General features: G+C 39.4%; 1 protein-coding gene across 1 annotated transcript in view; it reads left to right on the top strand.

The window, feature by feature from the left end:
- The window catches only part of smchd1 (structural maintenance of chromosomes flexible hinge domain containing 1), a 32,726-nt gene that overhangs the window by 4,624 nt on the left and 10,225 nt on the right, over nt 1–17,877 (top strand). Inside the window, exons 3-31 of the mRNA XM_037757155.1 lie at nt 44–202; nt 305–387; nt 470–603; nt 723–837; nt 1,664–1,783; nt 1,934–2,100; nt 2,620–2,710; nt 2,821–3,034; nt 3,127–3,247; nt 3,383–3,563; nt 4,282–4,479; nt 4,569–4,682; nt 5,020–5,126; nt 5,617–5,699; nt 5,850–5,960; nt 7,098–7,178; nt 7,295–7,414; nt 7,506–7,650; nt 8,400–8,502; nt 9,216–9,288; nt 9,770–9,909; nt 11,220–11,348; nt 11,447–11,671; nt 11,786–11,928; nt 13,508–13,593; nt 13,669–13,787; nt 15,608–15,769; nt 15,945–16,073; nt 17,696–17,775. Of these exons, the coding sequence (XP_037613083.1) occupies nt 44–202; nt 305–387; nt 470–603; nt 723–837; nt 1,664–1,783; nt 1,934–2,100; nt 2,620–2,710; nt 2,821–3,034; nt 3,127–3,247; nt 3,383–3,563; nt 4,282–4,479; nt 4,569–4,682; nt 5,020–5,126; nt 5,617–5,699; nt 5,850–5,960; nt 7,098–7,178; nt 7,295–7,414; nt 7,506–7,650; nt 8,400–8,502; nt 9,216–9,288; nt 9,770–9,909; nt 11,220–11,348; nt 11,447–11,671; nt 11,786–11,928; nt 13,508–13,593; nt 13,669–13,787; nt 15,608–15,769; nt 15,945–16,073; nt 17,696–17,775 (3,733 nt within the window). The remainder of the gene's footprint in view (nt 1–43; nt 203–304; nt 388–469; nt 604–722; nt 838–1,663; nt 1,784–1,933; nt 2,101–2,619; nt 2,711–2,820; nt 3,035–3,126; nt 3,248–3,382; nt 3,564–4,281; nt 4,480–4,568; nt 4,683–5,019; nt 5,127–5,616; nt 5,700–5,849; nt 5,961–7,097; nt 7,179–7,294; nt 7,415–7,505; nt 7,651–8,399; nt 8,503–9,215; nt 9,289–9,769; nt 9,910–11,219; nt 11,349–11,446; nt 11,672–11,785; nt 11,929–13,507; nt 13,594–13,668; nt 13,788–15,607; nt 15,770–15,944; nt 16,074–17,695; nt 17,776–17,877) is intronic.

Here is a 17,877-nt window from a genome sequence, read left to right as displayed (position 1 = left end):
AGACAGTTCCATTTTTATTTAATTTTTATTTTTTACATTGTAGAGGAGCTTCAGGATGACAGCACCCTCCTCTTGTTGCAAAAGAAGGACCAAGCACTGACAGCGGCCACGGAGGAGCATATCACGTTTGAGCCTCATTATAATACGCTGATCCAGGCTGGCACGTATGAGTACTACGCTAGTGAGGGACAGAAATCACTGCGTAAGTGCTTATATAATCACAGTCGTTTACTTGAGATGGACAGTGACATTAAGCTGCATATCATCACTCATAACTTGCTACCTTTTTGTCATTTTTGTCCAGCATTCGCACTTGCTGAGCTGATCGACAACTCTCTTTCGGCCACAGCTAAAAACCCAGGAGTGAGGACAATAGAGATACGAATGGTTGGTTCTTTTGCATATCATTTTATAACCAAATGTTTCACCTTCACAGTAATAGGGACTGACCCTCTCTCCCTGTTTCCAGGTGTTTGATGACACTCTTGGAAAACCTGCCTTGATTGTCTTAGATAATGGGCGCGGGATGACCTCTAAACAGCTCAATAACTGGGCAGTGTACAGACTGAGTAAATTTTCCAGGGACAAGAGCCCACTTGTGAGGTTGGTGTGCTTTAGCTTCTTCACTTTCTAGCTTCAGATTAGCCATGCTTGTCCAAGGGATGCTTCCAATGTTCCAAATGCCCAAAATTTGATTATACGTCTTTTTTTCCTCACTACAGTAAACAAGAGGGGTATGTTCGACCTGATGCTGTCCGTCGTAGTCTCAACAGTGATATATCCTACTTCGGAGTTGGAGGAAAACAGGCTGTGTTCTACATTGGAGACTCAGCCAGGGTATGTCTTCTGTGCAAATTGTTAAGAATTCAACACAGCGCTCTAGACTGCGACCAAAATGGTTGCATATGCAATAATCTTTTGATAGCGTATGATTTAAAATTTCACATGGCCGTATTTCGACATCAGCCACTGTCTATTCTATCCCCGCTGCTCGCAAGAGAATATACTTAAAGTATAAAAGTAAAAGTACCCACTATGCAGCCAAATGGGCTCTTTAATTGTTACATTATTTTATATTAAAATATTTTATTATTATTATTATTATTGATGCAGATACATGTGAGATGCATTTTATTGTTGTGTCTGGCTATAATACAGCTAATTTAATTATTTTTTTATACTGTTGGGAGGCTTAATTCACTGTATAACAATGCATTGTATTTCATATATTCATTATACATAAATGTAGTAAAGTAAATATAGAATATTTCCCTCTGAAATGTAGTGGAGTAGAAAGTAGCATCAAAAATGTACTTAAGTACAGTACTTGAGTAAATGTACTTAGTTACTTTCCACCACTGATTAATACCATGCTGTACCAAAAGGTTGCGACCAAATCATGTGCTACCAGTGGAAAAGTTAGTCTAGAGCCCTGCAGCATTACCAGAATCAGTAACAAAGACTACCTTAAAGAGGAATACTAATGTACACCATTAAATCTTCTTTTATTTTTTTTTGTACATTTTGTTTTATTAAACTTTTGCAACTATGGAAAGTTATCACGCTGACAATCGTTTTATCTGACCCTGCTGCGTCACCAGACTGACTTCACACAAATGAATGAGCAAAAAATAACCATAGCTTTGCTTCTTTTGTGTTTTAGATGATCAGCAAACCAGTTGGCTCCCCAGATGTTCATGAGCTGGTTCTGTCCAAAGAGGACTTTGAGAGAAAAGAGAGGAACAAAGAGGATATCTACAGCGGGATCATTAGAAACCGAAAGGTAAGTGCTCTGTTTTAAAAGCCTCCGTTCACATGAAGTAAAAGCTCGCTTGTAACTTAAAAAACGTTCTCCTGATTTGCAATTTGAAGCTCTCTGTGTTAACATCTCTGCTATCTCTCCTCTGTGTGACGTTTCATCCTCCTCCTGCAGCCCGGTGACTCTTCACATGTGACTAAAGCCGATGAGCGCTTCCTCCATAGCCTTATCGCCGAGGAATCTCTGAAGGAAAGCTTCACAGCCGTGGTCATTATGGGGCTCTTACCCGAGCATATCGCCTTTCTGAAACAAGATTTCGAAAACTGGACCAGACAGCTAGCGTGAGTTCATTCACCCACACCATCCAATATGTACTCAAAAGTCTTAAAGCAGCAGTGGGTAGAATTGGAGCAAATATGACTAAAAAAAAATATTTTCATAAAACGGTTACTATATCCTGACTATATGAGACAGGTAATCTGAAATAATAGGCATTACAGTAACAGAATATTGTTTCATATTTGATCAGCGCTGCCTAGTTTGACCGTTTGATCGGAGTTTGCGAGTGATTGACAGTTGCCTCCATTGAATGAACAGCCAATAGGAACGCTCTCTCTCTGAAATGACCTGTGATTGGCCAAAGTCTCCCGTCACGGGCTAGATTTTTAAAAGCCTGAAAACAGAGCTAGAAGTCTAGTTTTCTCTCAGAACACTTGTATTACAATATGCTGAAGGTTTATTATGGAATTTTTGCCCAATGATGCCAAAAACGTTCCGCCTACTGCCACTTTAACAGGTCCCAGGTTGTCTGCTTTGATTGATTTCATATTAAAAAACAATCTGTTTTGTCCATATTTCAGTCACATATATCACTATTATATTCATGGAGTCAATGGGAAGGACATGAGAGCTGCTAGCTCTACAATCTCAGATCATCAAATTGACATTCAGGTGAGGCTAATGGTCTTAAAAGCTTAAATTGTTGACAAGAGTGACTCTACTTTGTACTTATGCTTTATTGCAGTGTATCTCAGCTAATATTCCTATCTCTCTTTAAACAGATCACTTTGCGTGAGAAGCCTCCCAAGTGTCCCCGTGCGCTCAATCTAAGGGAAGTTGACAACGACATGCAGACTCTGTACATAAGTTCTGCTGTAGACACGTTTGAGTTTAAGGCCTCTGAGAAAGACGGTGGCACGGTGGAGGGAGTTATCCGCTATCATCCCTTCCTCTATGACAAGGAGACGTACCCCGAAGACCCCGATGCTGTGCAAGGTATTCAAACTCTAAAATACTGAATATACTTTATGACATATGACGGCTTTGGATTGAAATTGTGGATTTTATTTTGGTCCTTTGTTTATCAGCCTCTGTTGATGATGAGGATGACAATAATGAGTCTGGAATCCAGCATCACGCAAGAGGAGAAAGGCCGATATTTCACTGTTTCTGGAATGGACGGCTCATACCTTACACCACGGTGTCTGAGTAAATACTCTAACTATTTTGTTTCTTTCCACTTCAACTTTAAAAGAATAGCAAGAAAGCAACTTTCACTTAAGTTATTAAAGAATTGACACAGTATGTTGGTCTTTTTTACATTTTTGCTGTCCGTTTGTACAGGTTTGACTGGTGTTCTCCGAGTAAAGGAACAAAGGATCTCGCAGAGTGCTACAATCGAGTTTCGGGGGCGCTTTTCACCGACGACACATTCCAAGTCAGCACGAACAAGCTTACCTACATGGAGCTGGAGCTGAAACTGAAGCACAAGGAAACCATCTTCACACGCATTGTTAATGGACAGGTGGTCATATACAGATACTCTTTGATTAGAACAAATCGCAGCACCACATTAGAGAATCTTTCTCCGTATTAGATGTGGATATACAATATATATTTAAGATTGATTAGTGTATACAATTATTTTATTGATGTCGTTGATATTTATTACTGGAAGTGTCCACAGGAAAAGAGCAGTTCTTCAGTCTCTATAGTGATCATTGAATCGATATATCAACGTATCGTTACACCCCTAATACACTACTGCTAACATTTAAGAGAAGCCGAGGCTACCTTACCTTCCCAGCACAAATAGGCAATGAATTGAAATAAACGTCCTGCACCTAGCAAGTTAAACACCCTGCCAGATGTTTTTATCAGGAGTTGATTAAGACCAAAACGGAGCTAAAACGTCAGTGAATATTGGACTATGAACATGACTGCGATACAGTGCTCATGTTGTTGCGTCTGAAACGTAGGTGTTTATGCAATCTTTTGCTGACAAGTTAGCCATAATGTAGATAAGCCAGCAGCAGAAGACCTGACAAGTTAGTCATAAAGTAGATAAACCAGCCGTAGAAGACCTGACATGTTAGTCATAAAGTAAATAAACCAGCCGTAGAAGATCTGTTTCCTAGTGGTCAAAAATCATAATTTGAATGCAGCTTCAGTCCATTTATTTCAATTTAAGAGCGAGAATAACCGCCAGGCGTTGCTGAACTGTTTCATTTCCATGTCCACAGAATCAAAGGGTCACCATTCAGAGGGAGTTTACGCAGTGGCTAAGAAACTGTCATGAGAAGTGGGACAAGCAAGTGAAGTTCTTGGGCTATAAGGAGACCATAACACGAGAAGATGTGCCCAGTAAGATAATGCAGCATCCCTGGGCGACGTTCTCCTCCATCGAAGTGGACGGCAAAACCTACACAGAAGGCCAACTCGTGAGAATCCGTTTCTTTTTTCTTTTTTCTGAGTGTATATTCTGATTATTCTGTATTCTCTATTGATGTCTACATTCTTCCTCATACAGGTGAAGTCTCACAAAACGCAGCCCATTGTGTATTGTAGCGTGGTTCGTTTTTTGCTGTATGGAAAACACGAGGGAGATGTCTATGCCACCGGGGGACAGGTTGAAGTGGCTCTGGTAAGGAAGAAACTACGGAGTTTGTGTTTGATAATGTGATAAAAGTATGACTCAAGTTTTTCCTGCATGTCTTTCCTTTCTTTCTCTTTATCTTTCCTTGTAGTTTAAGCTATTTTTTTGTTCAATAAAGGAAAAATTGCCACAGAACTCTTGTACTTGGAGCGCCCAGGTTTAAAGTCGCAGGAAACTTTATCTGGAATCGCTTCTCTTCCACATCTAAATAGAGGAATACATGCGGTGTAATATGTAAAGCATTTGATGTCAATGAAAACGTCAAATTACCTTTTTGAGTTTACTTGTATTGAGCCTGATATTGATAAACAAATCTTTTTCCTAGGAACCCAAAGCATTTCACGACCAGATCAAGACCATACCCATTTCCAAGATTGACAAGAAGGCCACACAAGAAGCCATCAAGAAATACATCGACAATGACTCCGCCAAGTGAGTAAGCAGTTAGGGGAAATGCTCTCATACTTCTAGCATCTAATCTGGGTCTCAGTATCTCAATAGAGTGCTGCAGGAATGAGTCCGAAAACCCAGAAATGAGTGAGCACTTTAGCACTTCCGGTTCCCTCGTCTGGAAGTCATTGGGTTTTTAGTTAGATGCCTGAAGTAAGGTCTGTGGTTAACACGGGCTTAAGAGATTTTAACGTTTTGTTCTATGACATAAAAGACAAATTATGAAGCTTTTAAATGTCTTAAAAAAGGCGTTTCACACTTCGCGGGTACAAGCAGCCATACTAGACCACGCTGCACGCAGAACTTCTGAGGGCCGAGCAATCAGCCCGTTTCGGACGGGCAAGCGCTTTGAACGGGCACTGCATTCGTGTTATCAATTGGAAGTAATTTGTGTTCCTCCGCCTGACTAGATGTACTAGTTTAAGTAGATGAGACTTTATCAGCTCAAGTAAATTGTATTTATTTGTTCCAGGCTTCCAGATATTCTGCAAGTGGACTGGCCAGAAGGGAACCCCTGGCCAATGAATGCTGTTCGTCCAGCTGGGACTCCATTAGGTAAACTGCTTCACTGTTTGGACACCACGCCGGTCACACACACATCGGTGTGCAATGTGCATAGAAACATGATAATAAAAAAACGTCCCTTTTCATGGAGCCCAAACGTCACACTGTATGGTTTGTGTTTTCACTTTCACATCATTTCAGGTCCATTCCAAATCAAAATTGTAAACAAGAAGGGAGAGTCAGTATCCAAGATGCCAGCAGTGGGCCAAGCAGGGAAAAAACTGGTTATTGAGCTCAAAATCGTCAAGCACGGTAAGAAAAACAAAACCCACTCCTCTAAACATCTGAAAAGCTCAATCAGATGGTGTAATATTTAAGGTGTAATGCTGCGTTATTTAACTTCTTAAAGATAAAACCTACAAGCAGTAAGCCAACTAATTAGCAGAGAAAAAGATTCACCATAAAGTATTTATTTTTTCCATTTCTAAGCTAATGGGCTTTAAGAATGATGATGCAGAGAAGCTACTGCTCAAATTATTAGGTAATAGCAATTTAACTGTTAAATACACAATGAATTTGTAATTTTAAGATAACTGAGAGGTATATTATTAAACTATATATTGTAATGCCAGTGAAAGTGGTGGATGCAAATCCATGATATAGAATCATATTCATAACTTTAGGAGTTTTGTTATTAAATTTGAAACATATTTACTGTTTCTCTTGTGCTCTGTTTTATAGACTTTCCTTGTTGCAGAGCTGCAACAAATAATTCTTATTAATATATAGATTAAATTATTTATTAATAGTTTATGTTCTTGATTAACCATTCAGACTATAAATTAGTAAAAAATTCCTTTTACAGTTTCTAGAGCTGCAGAGATAATTTGACTAATCGATTATTGCAAAAATGTTAGAAAATGTTGTTTTCATCCTCTCAAATATACGTATTAAACTGAATATTTTGGGGTTGTGGGTGACAAAACAAGACATTTAGAGACATCACCTTGGACTTTGAGAAACTGGGATGGACGTTTTTTCACTATTTTCTGACATTTAATAGACCAAATGATTAATTGATCAATCTAGAAAATAAATGTCAGATTAATCGATAATGAAAATATTCATTAGTTGCAGCCCTAACAATTTCCCAGAGCTCAAGTTTGATATCGTCAGGTTGCTTGTTTTTTTTTGACCAACAGTCTAAAACCTGATAATATTCAGTTTACTCTAATTTACGACAAAAAAGCGTCAAATCCTCACATTTGAAAAGTGGGAACTAGAGAATTGTCGCTTGTTAAATGACTAAAAAAAGTTGTTGCTACTTAATTTTCTTTCAGCTTACTATACTTTTCCCTACTTTGTAATTCTTTCTTGGTATACAGTTTGTAACAGTGTTTTTTTTTCCTCTGAATGTTGTAGTAAACTCTATTTGTCTTTCATATGTAGGCCCTAGAGGAGATGAGGAGGTTTTCTCTTGTCCTCCTGCCCGACATTCAGCAAAGTGGGGTTACTATGTCAACAAGATTGGTACATTTCTTTTTATTTGTCAACTTTGTCATTTTATGGTGACTTTTTGGATGTTCTGATTTTTATCTGCTGAAAGATCACGTTTTTATTATAATTTAACATCTCGTCTTTGGCAGAGAAACTGACCGACCTGGGGAAGTATACTCTTACCCTGAGTACTATGATAAATGAAAGTAATGCGACTACCTTTGGAGGCAGAGAGCTCCCAAGCTACAAACTCAAGTTCACCATCAGTGGTAAGGAAAACCACAAAACTTCAAATGTCATATTTTGTTATGCTTTCTGCTTGCCCTAATCACACATTTCCACTGTTTTTATCCTTCTCAGAGGGCAGTGCTGAGAGTTTTGTTATCGGCGAAGTGAACACTACTCTTCGCATTGGAGTGCCGTTCGACATTCCTCTGCTGATAAAAGATGGTTATGACCACTCGGTGACGTCTCCTCCTGATCTCAAACCTGAACTCAAATGCAGGTGGGTCACTCCACTTTATTTGAAAACATGTAACCTCAGTTTTATTGTGTTTTCAGTGGACAGCTTACTAAGAAGACCCTCTTTTCTTGTTACTTGAAATGCTGTTTTGACATGTGTTTTTTATTGAAGAACAGCACGTTTATGTAACTGATTTGTAAGTTTAAAGGGATAGTTCTGGTGCTTTTGAAGTCGGGTTGTATGAGGTACTTATCCATAGTCAGTGTATTACCTACAGTAGATGGCAGTCAGCACGCCACCAGTCTGGAGACAGGAGTTACCGCACAGAAGCAAAGTAATGTACTGCTGCAGACGGGGCCGGCAGCAAAACGTATTTTAGCCACCTAAAAGAGGCTCACCTAAAATATATCAATATCAGTTTAAGTGGCTCTCACGGCAAGGTAAATCAGTGGAAATATTCCAAATATAGCGCACACTTAAACTGATATTGATTTTTTTAGGTTACCGTTTCTTTTAGGTATCTAAAATAGGTTTTGCTGCCGGCCCCATCCTCAGCAGTACATTGCTTTGCTTCCATGGGTAACTCCTGTCTGTTTCCCCAAGCTGGGGGCGCGCCGACTGTCATCTACTGTAGGTAATACACTGACTATGGATACCTCACACAACCCCACTTCAAAACACCTGAACTAAGTGTACATATCATTGGTTTATCATAAAGATCATCTGTCTTTACTTTGCCAGATGTGGGAGTTGGCTCTTGTCCCATTAACATTATCTTTATTATTAATTAGTGGCCTGGATCTGAGTTACGAGACAGTGGACAACCGTGGGACAACGTTCACCATCAGAAGTGTCAAAGCGAGAGGAAAAGTCCTGAATTACCAACAATCAAAGGTTAGAAAAATAATATGCTCTCCTCTCACAAGACATTAGTTTGCCTATTTACTAGAAAGGTTGATGCACAAGGTGTAATTTATGTAACAAAACATAGCACTAAGAGTGTAGACAAGAAGGATCTTTTAGATGATTTTGCACAAGGACCTACATTTCACTAATGCTGTAAAATCACATGCAAACAAGTTAGATACAAACGTGATTATCATAAAGTGGGCATGTCTGTAAAGGGGAGACTCGTGGGTACCCATAGAACCCATTTTCATTCACATATCTGTAGGTCAGAGGTCAAGGGACCCCTTTGAAAATGGCCACGACAGTTTTTCCTCGCCAAAATTTAGCGCAAGGTTGGAGCGTTATTTAACCTCCTTCCCAACAAGCTAGTATGACATGATACCAATGGATTCCTTGGGTTTCCTAGTTTCATATGATGCCAGTATCTTCTCTTTATCTTTAAAACTGAGCCCATTACAACCTAAAAATCACAAGTTGTGTTAATGCGTTAAAGAAATGAGTGGCATTAAAACAAATTTGCATTAACGCATTATTATCACGTTACCTTTGACAGCTCTAAAAAAAAAGGAATATCACTTATCAGCTCTGTAGACAAGAGTACAACATCTGACACAAAGAACATCTGCTTGACAGAGACAGACGAGACAGACACTGCTTCTCCTCCGTTATCTATTTCCTTCCTGTATTTTATTTTGCAGACGTATGACCTGAAAGTGACCATGCCTGGCCTGAAAGAAGACACGCAGACTATCAAGATCAGTGTTCTCCCAGGTAAGACTGCATTTAGTTATTCATTTAGAACAATGAAACGATTACTTGGATGATCAAATTAATCGATTAAGTGATCGATTAATCTTTTCAGCTTCTGAAATGGAAGGATTTACCTTCTCTCCCTGTTTTATATCATTGTAAATTAAATATATTTAAGTTTTGGACTGTTTTCCAGCATCTTATAGAATTAAAGATGAATCGAGTAATTAAAAAAAGAGGCAACAGTTGTTGATTTTTGGTTGTTGGTGTCTTTTTAGTTCAGACAAACCGCTTACTCCCCACTGACAGTTAGGCGGGGGATTGTAAAGATATCCAACGTCATCCAGCTGTTGTTGAAATGGTAATCTGCTGGACGTTAAGAAATGGATCATACCACCATCTTGTCACCAGTGCCTCTTTAGCAACTTCTCTTTCTTTGTGTAATAATCGACCGCCGAACTGAACACACTATAATTCTCAGATGCGTGACGCTGTTTTTCAGGTAATCCACATTCCCTCCATGTGACGCCAGAAGACGACCCAATCACAGTCGAGAACCGACAGCCTGTCACGTTTAATGTTGAAGTTCACGATGAGGCCGGAAACATCACCGCTCACCCCAAACAGATCGTCAGCTGCCAGGTACTGACGGTGTCAAAACTTCCAACTATAAGAGTAGCATTTTGATTAATCGGACCGTAATTCAGCACCCCACTACGTATGTTGGACTACTAATAGTCCGTGAGCCAGGACCCCAATTTTGGGCCACTGGTAAAATCTTGAGGGAATAATTCTTATACTGATTTTTTGGCAAGGTATACACCCCTATGCTAGAAAATATGTGATAGCATTGCAGCTGTGGTAGCTTTCTGTGTGCCATCACTTGATTTTTAACCCCATGCCAAAACACACTTTTCAAAACTATACTTCTTTTCTTCTATAATTTTACTTCAAACTGACGATTCTCTCTTATTATTGACCATTTCTCTTTGGTGGGAATATAGCTCAGACTATATCGAGGGCACCAGAGGGACATAAGGGACTTTTTAGGTCAAAATTAGTTATATATATCAAATGAAAGCTCTTTGCCAAAAGGGCATATGTGAAGTCTAAACCAATCCAGAGTTATTAATTAAAAACAAAAGATCTACCACTGAACACACTGAATTATTTGGGGTCAAAAGGACGTAAGTGCACTTCAGAATAAAGAAAAATATTAGGGCTGTCAATCAGTTAATTTTATTTTTATTTAACCTTTATTTAACCAGGTAGTTCTCATTGAGATTAAGAGAGACCTGGCCAAGACAGCAGCATTTAAACATACATTCAAGTTTCAGACGCCACAACATAAAACAAATACAAAATAAATACATAGCATTATATCATATAAAACACATTAAAATCAAGTGTTTGAAGCCAACGTTAAAGTGAAAATATTCAGAAACACAGACAGCTCCCCATCGACTCTGCTTTTAGGTCTTTCATTAATGTTTTAAATTCATCAAAAGCAATCAGATTTTCTTGTTTCAACTTAGCTTGCAGTGTATTCCAGGAGAAAAATATATAACCGCATGATTGTCCATGATTAATCGTGATTAATCGCACATTTTTTGGTTCAAAATGTACCTTAAATGGAGATTTGACAAGTATTTAATACTCTTATCAACATGGAAGTGGGCAAATATCCTTGCTTTATGCAAATGTATGTATATATTTATTACTGGAAATCATCAGCAACACAAAACAATGACACATATTGTCCAGAAACCCTCACAGGTACTGCATTTAGCATAAAAAATATGCTCAAATCATAACATGGCAAACTCAAGCCCAACAGGCATTCTTTCTGGGCCTACTCTTTCCTTCTTTCTTTTGATTTAATAATATAATCTGAATGAACATAAGTGAATACTGTGTGTTGAATTATCCTCATCCTTTTATTTGTGAATCAGGTTGAGGGGCTTAGACCAGTAGCAACGGACTGCAGCACCACAGGAGCTGGACAGCTGACGACAAAGCCCATAAACCTGAAAATAATCAACGGAGAACCACAAAACCTCAAAGTTCAATTTGAGATTCCTGTAAGTTAAAATAAAGCAAAGCTTTCTGCTCTGTAGAACATTCCCCGATTTAAAACTTTGATCGTGATGTCTCCATTCCTTCTTTGTTTTCTCACAAGAGTCAGAAGGAGATGGCGTTGGTCGTGAGGACACTGAAGGTGGTGCCCAGCACAAGAGTCTCCCACATGGAGATCTGTAGCGCGGATGACGAGAATCTGGTGCTGAGAAACAAGGAGGAGATCGATTGGCTGGCTGGAGGCTTGCTGAAGAACCTGTTCTATAAGCTGTATGATGAGGCTGGTAGAGCGGTTCCTCCCACTGCTGAAATAGCCTCCATGATCAAGGTGTGCTTGGCATATACATGCAGATGGTGTGGTGATAAATTAAAGAAACCATGTTGCTGCAGTAAATCAGTCCTTGTATTTGAACTTCCATTGTTCGCTCTGACTGTGTTTAAGGTTAACTGGACGGGAGATGTAAATATGGAGGATCTGGTCCAGGGGAAGCTGCCTGACATACAGGTGATCACGCAGGTGCAGGAAAAACGATTCTACCAGGTGTCCTACCAAGACCAGAGTGTGTCCGTCTCCTTCCACATAGTGTAAGACACACAAACCCGACTCAAAGCTGTGATTCAGTGTTTGTAATAGGGCTGTCGCAATAACCACAGTATTACAACACCGCACCATTGACAAGCCAACCACAGGGGTTGGCAAACAACCGCTACAGTATGTTCAGTTTTTGCAATGGGAGTGCCGCATGAGTGGTGCACGTTTGATGTCACTGTCACTATTTACCCAGCCGTCCAATCACAATGGAGGAAGGGTGGGTCAAATACAATAAAGACCAACAGTAATAACCTGTAGGCTGCAAGTGCTGACACAACAGCGGAGGAGAAGTTAATACACATAGACCGGCGGGTCCGTCCTCTCTCCCTACGTACTTCAGCCTTCCCTTCATCCGGAGCAAGTACTCTACCATTTACTTAAGCAGATATCCCGTATCATAGCAACCAGACGTAACCAAAGCGTCCCAGCTGACAATACGCTGCGCCTCATGAGGCAGCAGTAGCTCAGTCCATACGGGACTTGGCTTGCGAATTGGAGGTTTTTCGCCGGTGTGGATCGGTAGGTGGAGAGGTACCAGTTTGCCTCCTGGGCACTTCCGAGGTGCCTTTAGGCAAGGTACTGATCCCCAAACCGCTCCCTGGGCGCTGTATAGTAGCTGATTTACATTTTCCAAAATTACATTTACACTGCCCTTAACAATAAATAAATATTTAATTAATTTTAAAACTGTCATGTTTGACATTTAAAAAGCAACACTATACCTCATAATAGCCTAAAAATAAAGCTTATTTATATAGCACTGAAGTCATAATAATGAGCCAGTCATTATCACTGCGACAGCCTCAGTTTGCAAGCTTAAAGGAATTGTTCATGTTGGGAAATAGGCTTTTTTTTTCTTTCTTGCCAAGAGCTGAGAAGATGCTCTCATGTCTAAATATTGTAGTATTTTTCAATAAGCAAATGAAGACATTGTTTTCTTGAGTTCCTTGTCTGTTTATTGAGAGAAGGAGACTTCCAGTCTGCAGAGTGGAATCAAAAAGTCTGACACTTGTTTTCCTCCTACTCTTTTATACACTTTCGATATTCTATTCTTTCACTCCTCAACCTTGAACCATCAGAGACCCATGCAGGTGGTTTCACATAGAAAACAGGAGAGGCAGAGGTCCATTGTAGTTCACACAGGGCACAGAGAACATGTTCTGACATGTTTTTGCAACGGCTTTTGCCTTCTACACAGTAGTAAATAAAATATATTATAACAGTTAAAAGGCTGATTATACACTACAATATGCAAGCAGTCTGTTAGCTTAGCATAAAGCCTGGAAAGAGAGGGAAACAGCTGGCCTGGCTGTCAAAAAATCAGTGCCTCTAAAGCTCAATAATTAACACATATTTCCTTTGTTTAATATTTACAAAAACTGAAGTGTAAAAGCAACATGTTTTGGTTCAGACGCAGCCCGTTTCCAGGCTTTATGCTTTATGTGGTATTGATTTACTCACCTAACTCTCTGCAAGAAAGCGAATAAGAGTATTTCCCAAAATGTCGACATTTCTTTTGATATCCAGACTGGTATCTTTCAAATTCTACATCCCTGCTTGTTTGGTTTGTAGGCCTCGTCCAGATGAACCAACACGCCTGAAAGCAACTCTACTCCAAGACAAAGTGAAGCTGGGTGAAATCCTACCTGGACACATCAGTGAGTATGAACCTAATCACCCCCAAAAATCTTATTTTTGAGGACATGGTTGAACATCTCTTTTTCCTTATACAGGTTTGGAGCTTGTGGACAAGTATGATAATGCAACCAAGACGCTTATCCCCACCTGTGAGAAGGACATGATCGTGGAAGCCGAGGGTCTGGACAAATCGACCATCGTCTTCAGATGGCAGGTAGGAAAAGAGACACAGAAACTTAAAGGACAACTTGACTTAGAATTCAGAAATCAACCTTTTAAAAATGAACCTCCCGTGGGCGGCCGCGAGACATCGTTGTTTACATGATCCTGTTTAAATTGATCTAAAATAAAAAACATAATAGCTAGAGCATTAATTCTTTTTGCAGCGGAAAGCCAAGGCTTTTGTCTTTCGCGTCGTCACGTTGTACGCTCGTGATGACGTCATAACGTTACATTATATGCGGAACGTAACAAATCTATCTTTGCACTCGATCTGCTTATAAAAATTAGCATATCTCAAAAACAAGAAAATGTGCATAGTTCAAATAACTTATGGAGTGCTAAGAAATATGTTGTTCATGCATCTTTTGGATCTATATGTTTTGTGTGTTCATTTAATAACATTTCATGAAAAAAAACCATTTTGACACAATTCCATTTATCAATTATTATAGTTTATTGTGTGACATAAACTTGTAGTTTAGGTTGTACAGGTTTTAAGTATTTGAAGATACTCCAAGAACTGACATCACAATAAGCAAAACAACCAACGTAGGCACTGGCGGACCATTTCTATTGCAGTGTTCAAAGGGTTAAAGGAATTGTTCAGCCCGGAATTAAAATGTAGTTGTTCACTCGTGCTGTTTTCTCTCTCATCTCAGCTTTCTACAAACTTTTAGGTTGTTGTTGTTATTATTATTTTTTTTAAATAAAATCAAAATTTCTACTAACTAGCTCATGAGGAGTATTCCAAATGTTTTGCAGCGAGTTGTGGGTCCAAATGTCCTGTATTGTCCTATATAACAATGTGTGGGATGAGATTTAGTTGCCCCCTTACTCCTGCATACCGTGACTCCCAAGGCGAGGACGTCTCCTCTATCTCTCCCTCCTCAACCTCTGCACCATAAACAAGCCAAGCACATGATATATGCATGAGAGAGTTAAGCCAACAAGGTCATAAAATGTGAATTGCACTGATGAGAACCTCTTAAGACTAAAAAGGACTCTCTAAATAAACATTCCTTCTCTGCTCTCCTGGTATCAGAGACATTCCTGACCGAGAAGATCTTTGATGTATTGCCTGAATGTTTTCATCCCTTGTGAATTTACAGGCAGTGGATGGGCTTTGTTGTAGAATACCAGCTGTTGAGTATGCACTCATTAGAAGGAAGTGTTTCCCCTGTAGGATATACTGCAGCAAATATGATGATAAGCTTTATTTGTTTGTCTAGCAGCTCTAACTAAGATGCAACATTTCTTCTGTTTGTGTGGTAAACTTATGCTACTTATTAGTGAAAATCAGTTTGAGGTACTTTATTTTTAATTTACATTTTATGCTGCTTAATTACTCCACAAGAGGGCAATATTGTACTTTTTACTCCACTAAATATATTCTACAGTTATAGTTACTAGTTACTTTGATTTAAATTTGCAAAACCTATAATGATCATAAATATAAAATATTAGGGTGTCAACTAATAATTATTTTCATGAATATAGATCAAATGTTTGTTCTGTAAAACATCAGAAAATCAGAAAAAATGCCAATTACAATTTCCTAGAGCACAATATGTTGTCATTAAATGTCTTGTTTTGCCTGAACAACAACAACAGTAATAATCCCAATAATTTACTAAAATGTAAGACCAAGAAAAGCAGCAAATTCTCCCATTTGAAAACATGGAACCGTCACAATTTGGGCATTTTGTTTCAAATATGGTTTAATCGAGTATGTTGAATACTTCTTCCCTAATTGTGTATATGTACTGATACTAATTACTGATGAATGATATTCACTCTGTGTGTTGAAATCAGGGGGAGAGCAGTTGTCTTCTGGTAACGGGGTTGCAGTTCCAGGCTGGGACTCCTGGTCCCAGAGACCTGTGCTTCACCTACGGGAGCTATGTGGCGCGCGTCATAATTAAATTGACTGCCGGAGTCCCTGCTCAGCTTAAACTTGTCAGTGGGCCAGTGGAGGTAAGACAAGAGGTTCACTGGCTAAGAAGCTGACCATGTAATCACAACTTCCCTGGTTGGGATTACAGCTCAGTAATAATATTTAAATAAAGAAATGATTTTGATGCTCTTAGTTCACAATTGTGTTATATTTTCATTATTCAGCAGCTAAACTGTTTGTTTTTTTATCTACAAGCCTTTGCAGGTGTTGAACGACCAAGGTATCGCCACACCGTTCCTCGTCCAGCTGTATGACGAGTGGGGAAACCCCGCTACAGACCAGAGGGTTGTGGTACAAGTGAAGTCTTTACCCTCGACACTGAAGGTCAGCTTTACAAGCAATACAAACGCGTACCATTTAAAGTGGTGATAGACAATGTTTTTGCTTTAACTTATCATTATGAATTAAATGTTGCACAATGCATTGGCTATAGAATAATGACACCACTGGCATTTAGGTTGGTTCCCTATAAGCCTCGCTTTCACTCTGCACAACTGTCTGTCTCCGGGTCGCAATCTCCCGGAAAAACAAAGGCTTGATTCTGTAAATAGAGTGGTGCAGGAATGAGTCCAAAAAACGGAAATGAGTTAGCATTTTAGCTCCTCCAGTTCCCTCGACTGGAAGTCAATGGGTTTTTTGAAAATCTAAAATATAACTAGAATGGCACTTGGAGAGCGCAGACCTCCGCAAGGTGCCTGACTTAAAAAAACGATCACAGCTCCCAGCTGGCGGTACCGTGAGGTGGTCGGCTTGTTATTAACATGGTGTGTTTCCGTGTAACGTATCGGCAGATGCCTCTCTCATTCAGCAGCTTTGTTATGTCTGTATAACGTTACACTACGTTTTCTGTCATCCCGTCATCTACCGCGTCTCGCCACACATTAGCACACGTATCTCTCTGCTCTCAGAAGGAAGGAGGCGGGGTCCTGCGCATGTGTTATACCCTATGGTCTTAATGCTCAGGTTGATCGGAATCCTTAAACGAATTCCTGGATCCGGATCGCCATCAAAATCTAATGGATTGTTCATTTTGCTACACTCCACCCCTCCAAAAAATTTCATTCAAATCCATCGCGAACCTTTGGAGTAATCCTGCTAACAGAGGGACAGACAGACAGACAGACAAACAAACCAACGCTGGTGAAAACATAACCTCCTTCAAGGCCCTTAGCCTTGGCGGAAGTAATAATAATAATAATATAATTTATGATTTCTTACGTCTCATATAGACACTAACTCATTCTGCAAACATGATTAAACAAAATTCAATATTAATTTTAGCTCCATGTAAAGTGGATAAACGTGATGTTTCTCAGATAAAGCTCGTCTACTTTGACGACACAGTTTACACATTTTTGTAACTGCTGATTTATTAAATGGGAGTTCTACTGAGTGAAACATGACGCAGAAGAAGTCAGTAATATAGAAAAAGTATTTTTTGTCAGGTAACACATATTATCAGTGTCTGATTGACACACTGTCGTAGTTCTGTAGAGAGAGAGGTTCTTCCTCTTCTTTAGTTTCAACGGACCGCTCCGACACTGAGCGTGCGGTTCACTTAAGGGTCAGGGTTTAGTGTTTTGAAAATATGGTCACCCTATACTTGATCAGTAAGTAACAAAACCTGCCTACTTATAATACTTAGTGCTGGGTGTTTTACTCTGCCTTTATTGTAGCACTGAGATCAGGGTTTATAGTTCAAATTGTGATTTTTAGGGTTGTTTCTTCGTAGTTGCTAGGCTCTGAAGAAAACAAAAGCCACCCGGTGATCGGCACCAACAATAATACCACTTGGAAATGCTAGGGGAAAAGTTATCTGTTAGCACTTTAACCTGTTCTGTACTGGTAAACTATACTTTTCAAAAAGGCAGTAATGGCCACCAACTTCTGAGTCGTACAAAATGATCTAAGTGGAGAAATGTGACGAGATCTTCTTGTTGTTTTAGGTGATGACATCTGTTACCTCACAACCCGTGGACGCAGAAGGGAAAGCCTCTTTCACTGTTAATAGTGTGAGCGGACCAAAGTGAGTGTCACTTTATAATACTATATATAAAGGAAGGATTTACTATCATCATAATACAATAAGGGTAGTGCCCCAAATCAGGTTGCATCATCAGTCGTGCAC

Source organism: Sebastes umbrosus, chromosome 21 (genome assembly GCF_015220745.1).
Source record: "Sebastes umbrosus isolate fSebUmb1 chromosome 21, fSebUmb1.pri, whole genome shotgun sequence".
Lineage (NCBI taxonomy): Eukaryota > Metazoa > Chordata > Actinopteri > Perciformes > Sebastidae > Sebastes > Sebastes umbrosus.
The sequence above is the reverse complement of the archived record's forward strand: the minus strand, read 5'-3'. Positions and strand labels throughout refer to the sequence as shown.